The 18455-nt window shown below is 33.3% G+C and overlaps 1 protein-coding gene across 1 annotated transcript; it reads right to left on the bottom strand.

Annotated features, from left to right (window-relative positions):
- Positions 1 to 252: 252 nt before the first annotated feature.
- LOC140449094 (uncharacterized) lies at positions 253 to 726 on the bottom strand. Its single transcript, XM_072542236.1, has one exon. It carries the CDS (start codon positions 724 to 726, stop codon positions 253 to 255), a length of 474 nt encoding a protein of 157 aa, XP_072398337.1.
- Positions 727 to 18455: the final 17729 nt, after the last annotated feature.

Raw genomic sequence — 18455 nt, 5'->3', positions numbered from 1 at the left:
TACGCCATCAAATGAGCGGGATCGAGACATTGCCACATATAGCTGTCCATGGGAAAAAACAGGATTTGGAAGATAAATCCCAACCTTCTTCAGACTTTGTCCTTGTGCTCTGTTGATGGTCATCGCAAAAGCTAATTGGACTGGAAACTGAAGTCGTTGCATGGAAAAACTGAAGGTTCCTTCAGTTGGCGAAAGTTTGATCCGAGGTAGAAGAATAATTTGTCCTGTTGATTGACCCGTTAAGACCTCGCATTAGAAACAATTGGTATGCAATGATTTTATTTTGAGACGTGTTCCATTTATAAGACCTTTAGCAGTGTTCATGTTTCTCATTAGAAAAATAACTGCCTTAATCTTTAGAGGAAGACGATGTCTTGGTAAGCCTGATCCTTCAATTTTGTTCAAAAACTCTGTAGGCAGTCTTAAATATTCGTTGATATCATCACTAAGTACTTTATCTATACTGAGATACACACGTTCTTCGCTATCTAACAGAGACAGAACTTTTTGATTGAGCTGTGCATAATCATCGTTATTTGGAGCAAGAATAGCAAGTTCTGTAAGCAATCCTTCAGCGATAGAGTTTTGAATATTGCCATATACGAATTCAACAACGTCTCCTTCACCTTTGATATTATTAGGAAGGGTGATATTTTCCCCAGCGGTGCCGTTTCCAATTGATAGAAGATAGTTTGCAAAGTTATCTTCACCTTCGTTGACTCTCATGTTTTTTGATAACGTAAATTTTTCTACTTTACTAAAAATATTTTTATCAATAACTCAAAAACTATAAATGATAATTTCGTGAACTTACATTTTTGAACTCTACGTTGAATTCTCTATTGATTTGACCAATAAAAACGTAACCGGAAGTCGACCTCAAAACCGGAATGCAATTTTTAGTTCATCAAATGTCGACATGGATATCATTTAGCAATTAATTTTGCATGCTGATCACGAATCCAGTGTCAGATTTGCTCTATCTTGACGTTTTATGCGCGTTTCGAGTCACTTCCGGTGTCGGATCGCAACCGGAAGTACATATTTAGATTCGTCTCGACGAGACCTTTCGATCCATGTATACATTGTGGGGTCTTAAACTTAAAGTAAATTTTAACTTCCGGTCATCTCAAAACCGGAAGTGAATTTTTGTACCAAAAGTATATCTTGACAATCGCATACGTAATACTAATAATATTCCGAAAAAATATTTTAATTATCTAATATGGTTTTTGAGTAAAGTGGTGGACAAGAAAAGGGCTTAGCGTTTTAGTATTTAAGATATTTATAAATTATGTAATGATCTATTTGTATTTTAACCCGAAGCCTACACGGCGTGTCGAGTATGAATAAAATAAGTTTTTAGTTGTAATATACTTAACCTCCACTTTAATTGAAAACTTCTGGTACCATGAACTTATTATTTGTAAAATAAAATTTATTAATATTATTCTTTTGTTAAACTTTTATTATTTTGCTTTCTTATGTTATGTACTGACATATAGGATTTAATAAATAAAGTTAGCTACCAGTTTAAAATACACCGTAATTAATTACTAGCATCGAACCTGACTATCCTTAATAAAAGGATACAAGTGTGTAACGGGCTAATAAGAAAAGAACAAGAACTCTTAAACGCATAAAATTTTATGAATGAATATAGTTGATTCATAGCCAGATACGCCACACAGCGGACGTGGGAACATCAGATAAAATGGTATAAAATGGTAGTCAAGGTGAGTACAGATATACGTTTAAAAAGTCTAAACTTTTGAGTTTGAGTCACAGCAATTAAGATAAACGCTAGTTCTTTGCGGTTTTTCAGAAAAAGCTGAATATTTTCAGAATATACACTTGTTTTAGTGAGGTTACTTCTACTAAGAATTTAAACTATAAGCAAAAATTAATAACGCATGTCCCTAAAGTTTTTGGAAAAAATAAATATTTATTTTCTAATTGTAAATTAAGTTTATTTTATTAACTAAATACAGGAAATTAAGTCTACATATTTATGGTTTATAATGTATTTTTATAGACGAGAAAAAGGTCCGTGATCTTCGATGGCACGTAAATTTGGTCTTGCATGTGCAATAAGACTTTGGACTGTTTCTAAGTCGATTCTATATTGGTTGTCGCGCTTGGGAACAACATTTATATTTTGAGCAATTACCAACCTGTCGTTCTCCTGGCGTAATAGAATGACGCTAGGCCGGGCCAAAATATGATTTCATCATTGGGGTGATGAGTATTTATAAATTGAACAAGCTTTGTAAGACACCTGTCAATGTAATTGTTAGCATTGAGAGCTTCACCGCGAACACGCTTAACAAACGGCTGTAAAACACCAGCTTCTGAGATGGCACACCATACCAAAATTTTATCGGCAAATTTCACTTTTCCCTTAAACCTAAATTCGTCCGGTGCATCTTGTACATTGCGTGTATAAAATCCGTCGTTGCCCTTCATTTCGCAATTGGATAAAGTAAAATAATTTTCGTCATCAATAATGAGAATTTTACCAGAAAAAGAATACGTCTCATTGCACGGCAACATCTAGGAATTTTTTCTAACTGGGCTGGTGTGTACTCTTTTTTTGTGTCGTTTTAAATTATTTCTAGAAATTTTTCTACTTAGAGTCATTCGTGAAACAATATATCTTCGGCCAACATTTCGCAAAGACTTTCCTAATTATTTTTCCATACTCTGAATTAATCTCTGTTCCCGAGCAATAGTTAAAACTCTTGGTATTCCACTTTTGGGCAAATTAAGACAGGGTATACCATTTTCGCACTCTTTAATTGTCTGGTACATCGTTGACTCGAAAATATTTTAAGCACTAAATATTTTTACAATATCGCGTTTTGGTACATGTCCAACTAAACGATAAATACTTTGATGAATATTAAGTTTGTACGACATCTTAACGAACCGTATTTGTCAAAACTGACATTGTTTATATCGTTTAAGTTGTTTACTAACTTTGGTTTGCAGTGGCAACTTAATCCAATGCTTCCTATCAATAATACTTTTAAATCTAAAATTTTTCGAAAACTTTAGGACATACGTTATGATAGAATACGACGAAATCTTCAGAAGTTTTATGATTCAAATCTTGTGGCTTGAGGAATAGGTACCTTAAAGCTAATATCAGCAATGCTTTAACTCTTATAATGCCATGAAGTGACCGGAGACCGAAGCAAAAGTAATATTTTAATAATTGTCCAATCTGAAAACCTTTATTGAAAGTGTACAAGTCTTTATTGTGTTCTTACAGCCATGGCTTACTTGTATCTTTACGTTTCCTTTAGTGAAAATTACTCATTTCCTACTATGTAACTACCCAGAGAGAGTGGTTTGGCTGTACCACTAATGAACTCTTTAGGTCAGCTGTAAACAAGGTCAAGATAGCCTTGATGATTTCCAATCTCCGATAGGAGTGGCACAAGAAGAAGAAGAAGAACTACCCAGTGGTTCCCTTATTTCTCTCTCTTATTTCGCCCTGTTGCTCAATTTCTTAGTATTTGTGACTAGAAAATATTAAGTTATTCTAAATAACGAAGGAGCTAATAAATCTTAATACAACTATTATAATACTCATAACGCGATTAAAGATAATGTTGTTCGAAATTTAGATACTACACAACTCCAGATATCACTCTTTTGAAGAATTTTCATCTTATGATTATGAAGATCAGCAACACAACCGGTGCCTTGTCAGTCTTTACTGAGCTTCATCGTTGGTTTTTGACTAATTTTTAGTAAGTCCATTTTATCTTCAAAAGTATGGCTGGTACGGGATTAACTTCCATAGTTTGATGATAACTGAGGTTGTGTTGTACCTGTTCCATGTTTGTTTTGTCTTACTGGTCTCGAATTGAGCCCAAGAATCTAGGGAGAGACTGGCCACTCTTCTCGTTAAAGCTTCGCATGCTGAAATAAGGCTAATGAAACCTGAGGGTCACCTGATTCCCAAGGTCGAGCTTAGCTTTGTTTTAGATAAAGAATTTTCATGATTAAGACAAAAAATTACGAGGATTCAGACAAAGAACTAAGAGGATTTAGAATAAAGCATAAAGTGAACCATCGCGGCAACAAGCCTTAACGGTTTTGAGAAGGGGAAACGTACTTGGGAAATACAAACATACGATTTTCTATTTTTGTTGGGAATAAGCGACAATTTAACTTTAAAATTAAGTTTATTTGACGTTTCGATTTTCACTGATTTCCGAAGAAGCCACAAGAAAATAGCTTCAGAACAATATTAACAAACACACGAAATATACAAGACATTTATAAACATGTTTTCATAAAAAAATAACAATTAATAGTATTTTGGACTTATATGGGATAAAAATAATAATATAAAATAAGATATTACACATGTTAATACTGAAGATCAACCTTTGGAAAAGTATGGATATCCAAGAGTTTCTGCGCTTTGTTTGGTAGTTTATTGATATTTGGAGGCTTTTAAAAATGCTGGCTGCACTATATTTAATAAAAGTGTAAGTTGGAACCGTTTTAATACAATTCCTCAATGTCTGTGTTTTGACATTTCTGAATCCAGAACCATTCGATCAGAAATTTTTATTATGTTATAATTATAATGATATATACCAACACTACAAGATTGTTACATTTCTATCGAAAATATATCCATTTAGGAGCAACTGCTTACTTTTTGTAGTAGATGTCTATTCAAACACTATAATATTGTAATATATACTCTTTAAACTCAAATAAGTAAATAAAGGTGGAGCATACCTGTGAACATCGTAAATATTTTTCAACCTCAAATTTAAAATAAGTCCATGAAGTCTATGTCGATAATCGAATTACTGTAGACTAAAATCTAATAAAAATTATAATTGTTAAATTTGAACAGTAAGTATTTTTAAGGCTCGTTCCTGGAATGACTTTATGAGTAGGAAGTTCATACGATTGCATAAAATTAACTTTAACTTTAGAATACCTGTCAAAGAAAATACTCATAGCGTGTGATTGGTCTTTAAAACGACCACTACATCGGATAATCACAGTAAACTTCTCTTGTAGGTGATCTTATTGTAAATCATCCCAAAATGATATATATTTTTTTTATTTTTAAATGCATATATTTACAATCTACTCATAATCAGTACATTGAGTACCTAGTTAGTAGATGTGATGACAATATTGACTTTATTTGCGTACCGCCCAGTGACAGTTCTCCATTTTCACCTATGTAAGCAAGTCTTCTTTCCAAGATATAATTCACTGATAATTTGGCTGTGGTGCGTTGAATTACGAATTTTGGCCTTGTTGGCGTGAAGTAATATAACATGTTGTATGGTTAGTGCTCCTAGGCCATTGTGGATGGTTGCATTGCTCACATACCAAGGGGCGTTAGTTATCATACGTGATGTTTTCATTGGAAGGTCTGCAAAATTTTTATGTTTGCTACAGCCCCAGAGTTCTACGTAGTAAGTCCATTTTGGTTTTAGTAACCAAGTAACCAATTCATTTGTTGCAATTTTATATTTAGCTGAGTTTTTTTGGCGGTAATGTGTTGCTTCCAAGTGAACTCTCGGTCCAAATGCTTCTTCTTCGTGCGACTAGGATTACTCCTGTTTGTCTGCCTATTGTTCTGTTTCAGTCGTTGTTGACTGCACATTATCTTTCCATCTTTTTGGCGGCCTTCCAACGGGTCTTCTGCTATACGGCTTGTTGTTTTTACAGATGTTCGCTAATCTATCTGGTTCCATTCGGTTTACATGTTCGTTCCAGTTTTTTTTTCCTGTTTTGATCCACCTGTTAATATTTTGAATTTTGCATTGTTCGCGTATACTTATGTTGATTTGTCTGTCTCTTAATGATATGCCCGCTATTGATCTTGTCCAAATGCAACCCAAGATATTTTACTACGTCTCTAGCAGGAATAAAGACATTGTTTAGAGTAACTTGTGGACAGGTGCGTCTTCTTGGTGTAAATGTGATTTGGGCTGATTTTAATTCTCCATTGTGTCAACCAATTCTCTAATGTACGCTAATTTTGCACATTTTTAGATGCAATTTCTGGGTCTTTTTTTGAAACTAAAACGGCTGTATCCTCGGCAAAAGTTGCCACTGTGACGTCATCTGTAATAGATATGTCGGCAGTAAAAATTAGGTACGGGCAGGGACCGAGGACACTTCCCTGAGGAACTCCGTATTGGATTGAGTGACTTGATAAGGTATATATCGCTAGGCTTCAAAATGATATGTATGTAGTTCTATATTTAGTTAACTAACTATATTAATAATAAATTATAACTTTTTATGACTTTTAATATATAAAATATATAGTAAAACTCATAAACACAACTCTAATAAAATTTATGGGGATAAACACGGCAAATATAATCATATAAAAGGCTCGGACAATAAGTCACACTGTTTGTCTAGTAGAATAACACCTAAAATCATATTTTGTTCTTGAAACGATACGATTGATTTATTACTAAATATATTGATTAATAACGTATAATATATATATATATATATATATATATATATATATATATATATATATCTTATACGTCACTACTGGTTTATAATAATCAACTAAAAAAATAGATTTTCAAATTGAGACGCTTTTTGTATGATTTTTGTATGATTTTTATATGATTTCTTTAATTGTCTTTAATAAAAAGAAAGAGGTCAAGTAGGAAATTAAGGATATGTAACTACATTACTTACTAATAATATAGTTCTATAACCGAAAACCGTCTACAAACTAATATTTAACCAAACAAACCAATACTTTTTCTACATTCATTAACAACAAATAAGCTACCCAACTAAACAAATATCAGTAGGAACATTTTTCAGTTTATTATTCCGCGTATAAAGTTTTCAACATGGAAACATGAAGAGTGCCATTGACAGCCTCAACAATCAATGTTATTTATTTTATATTTATTCTTAGTGAAATTGTCCTCAATGTTAATTGCTGATAATAGGCTCCGATGATTCTTTAAGCATAAATTGTTAGTTTTCTGAATGTGAAGAATTGCCAACCGTTTGTTTTATCATGTGAAATGATCCTTAACGACTTTTAAACATTTAGCGGTATTATTCAGGGCCGGTGCTGAGAAAATAATAAAAATACTTTAAGCAGCTAGGTTAAATGTTAAAATGAGTAAAGGTAACAAAAAAATATTTTATTTATTTATTTTATTCATTATATGGTTAACATAAGTATATATCATTAATTTATGTGTGACGTGTTATGAGGGCGAAAAGTGTTACATTATTATTACAAAGTAGGAGTTACTTTCCATACAAAAAAACCTGCAATATGCTCTAAATTACATACCCTAAAAAAATGCTCTGAATCTGTGGGACTACAATTCTCTACAATCAAGACAAAGTTTATATTATTCTTAAATACGGACATTTTCGTCATCTAGATCTAAGTATTATTGGAAACAGTTTAGATTATGCAGACCATACAAAGTTTTTGGGAATGTTTTTGATAAAAAATTGTCTTATAAAATGTACATTACGCACATGAAGAAATCTTGCCAAACTGGCCTGAACATATTGCGAAATTAGTGTAACAATTGGGGGTCAAATTTATAAGATTAAAACTCAATTGGACGTAGTTATGCAAAAACCTACCAATCCACAAAATTGAAATTTTTGAATAACCCCCATAAAACGACTTTTTATCGTCAATACTATGATTTGCAAGAACCTACCATTCCACAATAGCTTTATGTTGTCTTATAATCCCCAAGCTACCCAGTGATCGATCTACCATTAAACAATTTATATTCTGCAAATACCTATCAACACTCTTATTTACGTTGCACATTCAAATATGTTTCTATGTCCATTTTGCAAAAGGCTACCAGCCCACTTGGTTGGTAAATCACAGAGTTTTTAGATCAACCAAGTGGGTTGGTAGCTTTCCGCAATGATTTGTTTTAAAAATTGTATGAATTTTTTAAAGTTGGTAGGATTCTGCCAAATCAGAAACTACCACATAGAGGTTATGAAAATATTAATCTGTGTTTGGTTACATTTACAAAGCGGCAGGTGTATCATCTCCGGAGTGATTCCTTTACTTAATAAAGTTAGATAAAATATTCATGTGTTTTTTGGTGTTAAAAACCAATTAGTTTTGTTTAAACTACTAAAATCAACAATTTCAACAGACAGATAATGAAAAGCAGAACGTGTAAGATTATCGCTATGGCGAAAAATGATGAGAATAATGCAGAAGGTTGTCTGGTATAGTCCTATTAAAACATTATAGATTAATTGACTAGTTTTACCTGTCGGCTGTCCTAGTTAGGTTCCAACTTCTTTTTTTGTAAATACTTTACTTCTTTTAGCTAAAGATAAAAAATCGGGAGCAGCTGCAAATGCAGAAGAACACCATGGAGAAGATTGTGTTTATCAAATATCTCAGTTTGAGGATTCTGCAGAAGATATAGAGATAGAATTCTTCTGCTTCTTCTTACGATGCCTAACCGGTCCGGATGTTGGTGATCAACATGGCAATCCTAACTTTGCTTGCTGCTATTCTGAATAGTCCGGTTGTCGATGTATTAAACCACTTTCTCAGGTTTTAAAGCCAAGATATTCTTCTTCTCCCTGGTCCTCTCTTTCCAAATACCTTGCCCTGAAGAATGAGTTGCAACAAGCCGTATCTCTGTTCATTCCTCATAACATGGCCAAGATATTCTAGTTTGCGCTCTTTGATGGTGTTAATAATCTCGCATTCCTTGCCTATTCTACGTAGGACCTGAACATTAGTCACACGATCCACCCATGAAATTCTTAAAATACGTCTGTAACACCACATCTCGAATGCCTCGAGTTTTCTTAAAGAAGCTTCGGAAAGTGTCCAGGCCTCTACTTAGTATAATAACGTAGAAAATATATAGCATCTAATAAAAGAGATTTTGGTAGCAAGTGGTAAATCGTGACTTCTGAAAAGAGACTTCATCACTATGAACGCCGATCTCGCTTTTCCTATGCGTTGTTTTATTTCACTGGAGTGATCCCATTGGCTGTTAATGTTGGTACCAAGGTATGTGTAGCTGTCCACTCTGTCAATTGGATGTTGGTTAACCAAAAGCTGTGTATTTAATATTTCGCGCTTACTGAATACCATGTACTTTGTTTTCTTTGTATTAAGATCAAGTCCGTGTTCTCTACTTATATCTGATATACAAGACATTATTCTTTGCAAACCGTCCAGACTATCTGCAAAAACTACTGCGTCGTCGGCATCTAATGTTGTTTAGACGTATTCCGTTGACTAATACGCCTTCTTGTAGTTCGCCTAGCGCTTGCTCGAAGATATATTCAGAGTATATATTAAATAACACCGGGGACAGAATGCATCCTTGCCTCACTAATCTATCTATGAAGACTGCCTCTGTCAATTGGTCATCCACTTTAATATTTGCTGTTTAGTTGTAATATAAATTATAGATCAAATGCCTTTTTGTAGTCGATAAAATAAGTATACAAATCACAGTTAACATCCCTGCATCTTTGCATAAGCACTTGGATAGCGAATAGAGCCTCGCGGGTGCCTAAGGAATCGCGGAATCCAAACTGCGTCCATGATACTTGTTCTTCGCATTTTTTATATATTCTGCCTTGTATCACTTTCAAGAACGTTTTAAGTAAGTGGCTCATTAGGCTAATTGTTCTGTAGTCTTCGCATGTCTTGGCATTTACTTTTTTTGGTATGGTCACGAAGGTCGACTTTAACCAGCTTTGGGGTATTTTTCCAGTTACGTATATGTTGTTGAATACAGTTGTTATCCATTTTATTCCCTGTTTATCCATAAGTTTTAGAAATTCTGCACAAAACTCGTCAGGCCCTACCGCTTTATCATCTTTAGTTCTTTTAATAGCTGACGTGACTTCTTCAATGGTAATCGGGGGTCCTCTTTGGCACTCAGTGTCTTCAATGGTATTCTGCCTTTCATCTGCAAAAGTTACTTTCACATAATTCTTCCAATTGTCTAGTTTTTCTTCCACAGTTAACAGTGGTTTGCCTTGGTTATCTGCCAAACACCCAACTCTTCTAGGTTTGTATAAGCCTGCGGCTTCTTTAACTTTTTTCTGCATATTAAATGAATCGTGTTTATGATGCAATTGCTGTATTTCCCTCACACTGTTTTCTTAGATGTGTATCCTTAGCTATTCTAATAGCTTTTTTGATCTTTTAATCGATTCTTTTGTATAATGACATGTCTTGATCTTTGAACTTTCGCCTGAGAGATAGAATGGCTAGATAAAAAATCGGGAGCGGCTGCAAATGCTAAAGAACACCATGGAGAAGATTGTGTTTACCAAATATCTCAGTTTAAGGATTCTGCAGAAGATATAGAGATGGCTAGAATGGCTAGAAGAACGATGAAGGTAGAAAAAAAAGAATCTTCAGGAGAAGAAGAAAAGTTGAAAAATACACAACATGGTGAAGAAATACTAATTTATTAGAAAGGCTAGAGTATTAACACTTGTTTTTTTGTATTATTTTAGGGATGCATTTTGAAGATGCTGAAAATCCGAATATCAGGACGGTACTTGATGAAATTTGGGCTGAGGATAATGCAACAAATTCCATAAAACCATTATTTATGGAACTAAAATACGCAACAGTTGCAAGTACAAAAAATCACGGAGAGGAATATTTTACCCGACAAGACGAAACAAGCCCAGGGTTACCACCTAATGTTTAAGAAGTAGTAGAATCAGATAGTATTAATCCAAGAGGGGAAGGGCTAATAGAAACTATAAGAGATGCAATTCCAAGTACTAGCAGAGTGGTTTCTCCTGACCTTTTAATACATCAAAATCAAGTTTCATTTTTGGATTTAGAAGATCAAGATGATGAGATTCGCGATCCTGATTATAAAGTAGTTGAAACCGAGTCTTCTATGTCGAAAGAAGAAATAGTTCTGGGCCATCGTCATATTGTAGCAGATGATTGCGAGAGTGTTGTTGAAAATGATGAGAAAAAATGAGGGTAAAGGAAGGCCACAAAAAGGAAGGAAAAGAAAGTATATGAATCTCAAAATAGGACTGGAAAATAAGAAAGAATAGTAATCAGTCGTATTATAATTCCAAGGGGAAAAAAATTGAACCGAAAGAGTTTAGGTACTATAACTGCCAATGTACTTTAAAATGTAATGAAAAGATCTCTACTGATATACGCAAAAGTGAATTTGAGAGATTTTATTCTTTAACATCGTATGATTGTCAAGTTAACTTCATTGCAGCAGGAGTTCAACAATTCCCCAAAAAACGCACATATGGAAGAGGTTTTAAAAAAAGGGAATTTAGCAAAAAATATAAAATACAAGATGTAGTTGTTTGTAGGAAGATGTATGTAAAAACCTTTAGTATTACATCTTTTAGGATAAATACTGCTCGTAAAAAGTTTAGAGGCGAGGCACCTATTACAGATCAAAGAAAGATAAAGCAAGGAGGGCACAATAAACTAAGCGAGCAGAAAATACAAACTGTTGTGGATCAGATAAAAAAAATTTCAAAATATAAGTCGCATTACTGCCGAGCACAAACAATTTAAAAAATTTTTGCCTCCGGAAGTAACTCGTCAAAAGATGTATAATATGTACTGTGAAGAAAACCAAAATCCAGTAAGCCAAGCATCATACATAAAAAAATTTTTTACAAAAAATTTAATTTAAAATTTAAACGTTTCAAAGGGATACCTGTAACTCTTGCGGTAGTCTTAAAATTCAAGCAGATAATTAAACCGACCCAAATAAAAAAAGAACTACAAGAAATGCACAACAGACACCTCGAGATCGCCGAAAACACCCAAAGATTAAGAAGAGAAGACTTTAATTAGCCAAAAATAATGATAACACGGAATATCTTATGTTTGATCTAGAAAAAACTTTGCCTCTGCCAAGAATCCCGACAAACATAGTTTTTTATAAACGCCAGCTATGGGTTTATAATGCTGGCATACATAGTGGAAAGGAGGATAGGGGATTTTGTTATATTTGGGCTGAGGTCGTCGCAGGACGAGGTACTCAAGAAGTAGGTTCTTGTATCCTTAAACATGTAAAAAGTAACTTGTTGCCGACTGTTCGTCATCTTATATTATGGAGTGACTCATATGACGGTCAGAACCTAAATATTAGGCTTACTCTTATGCTAAAATATATTTTAGGCAGTACCCCTGAACTGGAAGATATAACACTAAAATTTTTATATTCAGGACACACCTTCTTACCAAATGATTCAGATTTTGCTGCTATAAAATCAGCCATAAAGCACCAACAAAGACTTTACACACCAGAGGAATACATGAACGTTATGCGTAGCTGCCGAACGACAAAGCCGTTTGTTGTTACTAAGATAAGATCAACTGAGGTTAATGGCATAAAAAATGTCGAAAAAAAACATTGTTAACCGAAAAATAGCTACTGACGGTACCAAAATTAACTGGCTTCATATGGCGAAGTATTCGAATAGAAAAAAATAAACCCTTTACCCCTATAATTCAACAAAATTCCTTTGATGCTCCATTTCAAGAGATTGACATAAAAAAGAAAACCAAAAGAAATTGTTTCTCGGAAAATGAAGTATTTTTAGATCTCATTAAGATATGGCTAAGCGGAAAACCAATTTCAGAAGAAAAACTAAAGAATATTAGGGAAATGATGCATCTGATTCCGGTAGGCTGTCACGAATTTTATCAAAATTTAGAAGCCGACGGCAATATAGTAGACGATATTGAAGGGTTTAATGTTGCCAATCTTGACTTTGAAGTTAATCATGATAATGATGTTTAAAATTAAAAGTTATTTTTAATTAAAAACATTATTTTCGATAAAAAAACTTTCCTGGAGACCATACATTCGAGAACTTAAGGGTAGCTGCCTTCAAAGAATGAATCTTCTTAAATCACTAGCTCATTAGAGTTGGGGAGCCGATGAGGAAACACTACTAAAAATATTTCGAGCTCTTATTCGCTCCAAACTTGACTATGGTAGTGTTCTCTACATGTCATCAAGTAACTCACTACTACGTTCACTAAATGTAGTCCAAAATACTTCTCTTCGACTCTGTTTAGGAGCATTCCGATCCAGTCCAATGGAAAGCATTCATGTAGAATGTTTCGAACCCCTTTATCTAAGACGACAACAACTTCTACTGCTCTATTTCGCTAGAGTTTTAGCAAATCCCATAAATCCCACAAGAAACCTCATCTGTAATAGACGATTACCAGTTACTAATAATCCTAGAATGGTACCGTCCACTATACAGATGTTAATTCCTTATTTAGATATCAATCTATTGTCGACCAGCCCTTTCACGGTCCCTCAAACTCCTCCATGGATATGTAAACTTCCAAATTTCAATATCGAATTATCCAAATATAATAAAAATAAAATATCACCTTCCGTTATCAAACAAAGATTCTATGAAATACTACATCAATGCAACTTCGATAAGATCCTTTACTCAGATGCATCTAAGACTGAAGAAGGTGTTGGCTGTACTGTTACAACGACTACAACCACCGTCAACTTTTTTCGACTCTCCAGCAATTGCAGTATTTATACTGCTGAACTATATGGAATACTACAAGTGGTGAAAACTCCACTCAACGATGATAAAACTATAGCAATCTGTACAGACTCTCTGTCCTCCATGCAGTCCATAAGAAATGTACATTCTATCCACCCAATAGTTCAAGAAATCTAGAGTATATGTAATCGCCTTCAAACTAATGGAATTACAGTAACAATATTGTGGGTTCCATCACACATTGGTATTCCAGGTAACGAAAAAGCCGATCAAGCAGCAACAACGTAACAACAAACATCATCAGATTTAAAAAGAATTATTAAACATAAAATAATGGACCTTTGGAATGATCATCAAAGGACAAATCTATCATTCGAAGATTGAGAATAGGGCACACACGCCTTACACATGGACACTTAATGAATTCCAGTAATCAGATTTTGTGCCAGTGCTGCAACAGCCCGACTTCCGTAACACATGTACTTCTTGACTGTCAACACTACCTAGCGGCCAGAAGAAAATACAATCTTGGTAACAACCTAAAAGACATACTTATCTCAAAAAGCAGCAACTATGAAAATGTAATAAACTTTTTAAAAAACACAAAGTTATACAATTTAATATAAAACAAAATGTATTATAAAAAATGTATTGTAACTAATTTGTACCTACCCAATGTAACGTATTAATCATGTAAACATAAACATAAATTGTACCTGTGTTAATGACCATTAGCTGTCGAGACACATATTTTTCGAAATAAAAAAAAATTAAAAGTTATGAACCACACTTCAAATTCAGAAGAGTGTATTTATCGTTAGCTTACGATTCAATCCTTCAAATGATAAAGTCGCATCCCTCTACTTATCGTACCATTCGGCAATATTTCAAAGAAGCTTCATTAGAAAGTTTAGCATTATTGGATATTGCTAAACTTTCCAACTAATTGTTTCCAACAACGGTAAGCTTCCAACTAATTTTTTAAATAGGTCACCAACTAAGACAAGGAGGTCTCCAACTAAATTTTATTTGTCAAAAGGGGTTCCCGATCTAAGAGAGTTTGGGAAACATTGATATTGGCAACTAGATTTATTATGTTATTGGCAACTAAGAACAATGTGGTTATTACTGAACCTTGAGAAACGAATTTTGTTTCAGAAAATTTTGAAAATAAGCTTCTACTCTTTTAGGTTTTATTTTCCTATTGCAACTTTCGTTTTTTTTTGGAAATCCAATAATTTCGATATATTTTATATACCAAATGGATGTTTGTGTGCCCCACCACACGCGTTGTATGCTATAGTATTTCTACAAAGAAGTGAAATTTCATAAAAACTAACCTAACGATCTTACTATTCATTATCTTAGAATATTCCCAGTACCCTGTTTATTTTAATACACTTTGTAATTATTTAATGAAATAATGTATTAAAACCCCGTTATATGTTTAATTTCTTGTAAAAGATCGTATAAATCGTGCGTACCGTTCGGAAGAAGGATTTAAATTAAGTCATACAAAAATAATTGAATTCTATTACTTCTACCTTTTTTTTCCAACCTATAATTTGTTATGGTCTTAGTTGGTAACAACTGTAGGCTATTACTTTGGTTATTATTATTAATAATTAGAGCACTGCGTCACAAAAATTATGAAAATTATATAAAACATTCAAATACGAAACTAATTACACACTTATCTCTTGCCAGCTAGAAAGAATGTTAACGAAGTGAATCAGTTATCGATCGTGGAGGATTGGATTTAAACTGCCATTTATATTTTATTAAAACGTAATGATACGTTTTAACGTTAGTCGAACGATATTCTAATTCTATGACGACGTAGATGACGTAGAGTATTCGGTATGATGTTTTTGCACGGGCCCAAAATAATATTTGACCTGACGCGAAATATCGAGGCACTTGCAGTAACCTTGCGGTATACAGTAATATAAATAATATACATGCACATGATGTTTGTATTTTCAGTTTATCCGCCTCCTTTGGCGGTGGCTTGTGGCGATCTTCCACTATGAATATACGTAGCTTCGATAATTACTGGCATAATTATCGTCAATTTTGGATGTTATTTACGAAATTATTCACAGAGCAAATTAAGACCCCCAGTAACTTGGGAAAAGTGGCGAGAAACGGTAAACCGGAATGGAGACTTTATCAAAGTCGAAACTATTTGCTTATATTATGCGAGTGGCGCATCAAATATTATTAATATTTGCCATATGGTATACAAAGAACTACTACGACTGATCATGGAAGTCGAAATCTAAGATTCGGCAGAGGAAGAACATTACAAAATTCCAAGGCTTGCTTGATCGAAACCTGTATTAAAAATTAACAAAGAACAGCTTTAAAAATGTCTACATGGAATGTGAAAACGTTGTATTCTGCTTGAAAATTAGACAACGCTGTACAGGAAATATAGAAACTCCAAATAGACACAGGGTGTATGATTAATGTGAGAAAGCTCAGTAGATCCGCTATAATAATATATAGCATTAAAAAATTCTTCTTCTCTCCGTCTTTATCTTTTTATATAGACATGACTCTGACTGTTTTTCAATGTGCCTCCAGTAAGTTGTCGTTCAATCGTTTTCATTGTCTTCCTACTGATCTTCCAATTGGAAAACCGTCTCTTGCCGTCTTTACTACTCTATTTGTTGTTATTCGGCTTGCATCTACGTCGTATATCTGTACTTATAGCTCTGTTCCATAGAGTCTTATCATTAATTTTTTTAAGTGTTTTTATCTCTGCTGTTTCTAACATTCTTTTTGTCCTCTCTGTGTCAGGTCTTGTTTCTGCCGCGTATGTCATTATTGGTCTGATGACTGTTTTGTAACTTCTGCCTTTAATTTATTTAGCGATATTTTTATTTCTCCATATTGTTTCATTCAGGCAGCCTGCGGCTCTTCTTCTTCTAGTTTTTCTTCTACTTTTGCTTTTATTGAATTGTTATGGTAGATATTTTCTATCGTTTTGATTATTCCTAGAGGTATCTCTCTTGCGTACAGTAGTGGATAAACACTGCCTGGCTGATTGTTGGGTTGGGTTGATGTTGGGAGTAGATCTGCGGTTACCACAGCCGTTCCCAAGCCCGGATAAAATGTGGAGAGTGATTAGCAACCTACAAATCGTAAAAACAAATACTGCTCAAAGAAACAATAATAAATTTATAACAAAAATTGTAGGTATTTGATGTTCGTATTACAAAATGAGTTGGAATGTTACAGTGCGTTCAATAACATAGTTTCTTGTTTGTTAATAGAACACCCTACATTTAATTTTATTTTCAAAATATTCTTGACTTCACCATCACAAGGATATAAAATTTTGTTATGTTATACAGGGTATTTACAAAATTATAACCAGTTTTCTATGAAAATCATAATAGGTTCAACTCCCTCCTGTAATTAAAAATAAGCACAATAAAATATTGTCTATTTCTGTAAAATTTTTTTACTGATTGTCAATATTAAAAAAAATATATTAATACTGTTAATTTTATTACAGCGTGAGTCAAAACGCAAATACACTATTTTCTCAGTAGTTTTAAATAGAGCACCCTATATTTTTGTCACTAATGATTAATGGTTACCAAAAATACCTCCTCACATATTCAGCTACCATCTATTTACTTGTGTGTAACTATGTGGTATAGATTCGTTGTGGCATAATAATGAAAGTAATTCCATATAGTAACATAAGTTTGGTCTACCAACACGTTATCCAACGCCCTGCAAAAAGTTGCCTACAATTTTTATTATTACCTTTTATTCCTATCTATTAGATAAAACGTGAGATAAGGCAAGGAGAAACATTGTCGCGGAAATTATTCATAACGGTATTAGAGTGTGCCTAAAGTAAAAGAGATGGTAGGAATTCGAAAGAAATATTGCAGCAGAAAATACCACTGCACCTCTAAAAAGCATATAAACTAGCTGAATTTTGCTAAGAATGTCAAATTTGAGACCCCAAAAAAGCAAAAAAGATAAATTTGATTGATCTCATGAGAATCGTAAAAAACGGCAAAAATCGCGCAACGTTTATACGGAGTGGTCCTTAAGTAGTTGTACAAAAAGAAATAATAGATTCTACACTTTAAAATATTACGATTTAAGCTAAATTTCTTTAATAAAATGTTGATATTAAGAAAGATACAGGGTGTTAAAGTGCAAATTTAAAATTTTATTTTTCGCTATAACTTTCATGTTTGTAAACATTTATGTATAAAAATTTACAACTGCGTTCTTTTAAATATGAGAAATTATAATTTGTACACACTTTGATGTAGCTAATAGAGGGCGCCACATATGCCACATATGTGGCATAAATTTGCACTTAACTTTTTTACTTTTTAAGTTACCTGTATTTTTAACAAAAAATATTAAAGATGCATTATTTAAAAAAAAGGTGTACCTGTTAATAATTTTAAAACTCAACAGTTTTCGAGATAATCGCATTTTACAAATCAGCTGCATAATTCTGATTTAAGGCAATTACTCCAGTCAACGAAGGAAAAATAGACAAAAAAAAAGTAGTGATGTATCTCGTTTATTGATTACTTATATACACACACGGAATAACCTATCGATGACATTACTTATTTGTATGATTACGTTACAGCTTACGAGTAACTATAATTACATCTCGAACAAATGAACTATTATGATTTACTAAATATTATGCTGATCTAAATTGCCTGTGTCTTTATTGTGTAATGAATAATAAGTATTCTTTTGAGATTTTTTATGATTTAAATAATTATATCAATATATCACCACATTGCCAAAGAATATGACTACTATGACGAATTCAACGTTCAGAAAAGTTGTATTTCAGTATGTTCTCACTGAATTCTCTCTAGAATGTAGAGATATATCAT

The sequence above is a fragment of the Diabrotica undecimpunctata genome, chromosome 8, assembly GCF_040954645.1.
Source record: "Diabrotica undecimpunctata isolate CICGRU chromosome 8, icDiaUnde3, whole genome shotgun sequence".
In the NCBI taxonomy this organism is placed as follows: Eukaryota; Metazoa; Arthropoda; class Insecta; order Coleoptera; family Chrysomelidae; genus Diabrotica; species Diabrotica undecimpunctata.
The sequence above is the reverse complement of the archived record's forward strand: the minus strand, read 5'-3'. Positions and strand labels throughout refer to the sequence as shown.

Coding starts and splice junctions, on each gene's coding strand:
- LOC140449094 (XM_072542236.1), bottom strand. CDS start 726: ATGAGAGTCAACGAAGGTGAAGATAACTTTGCAAACTATCTTCTATCA.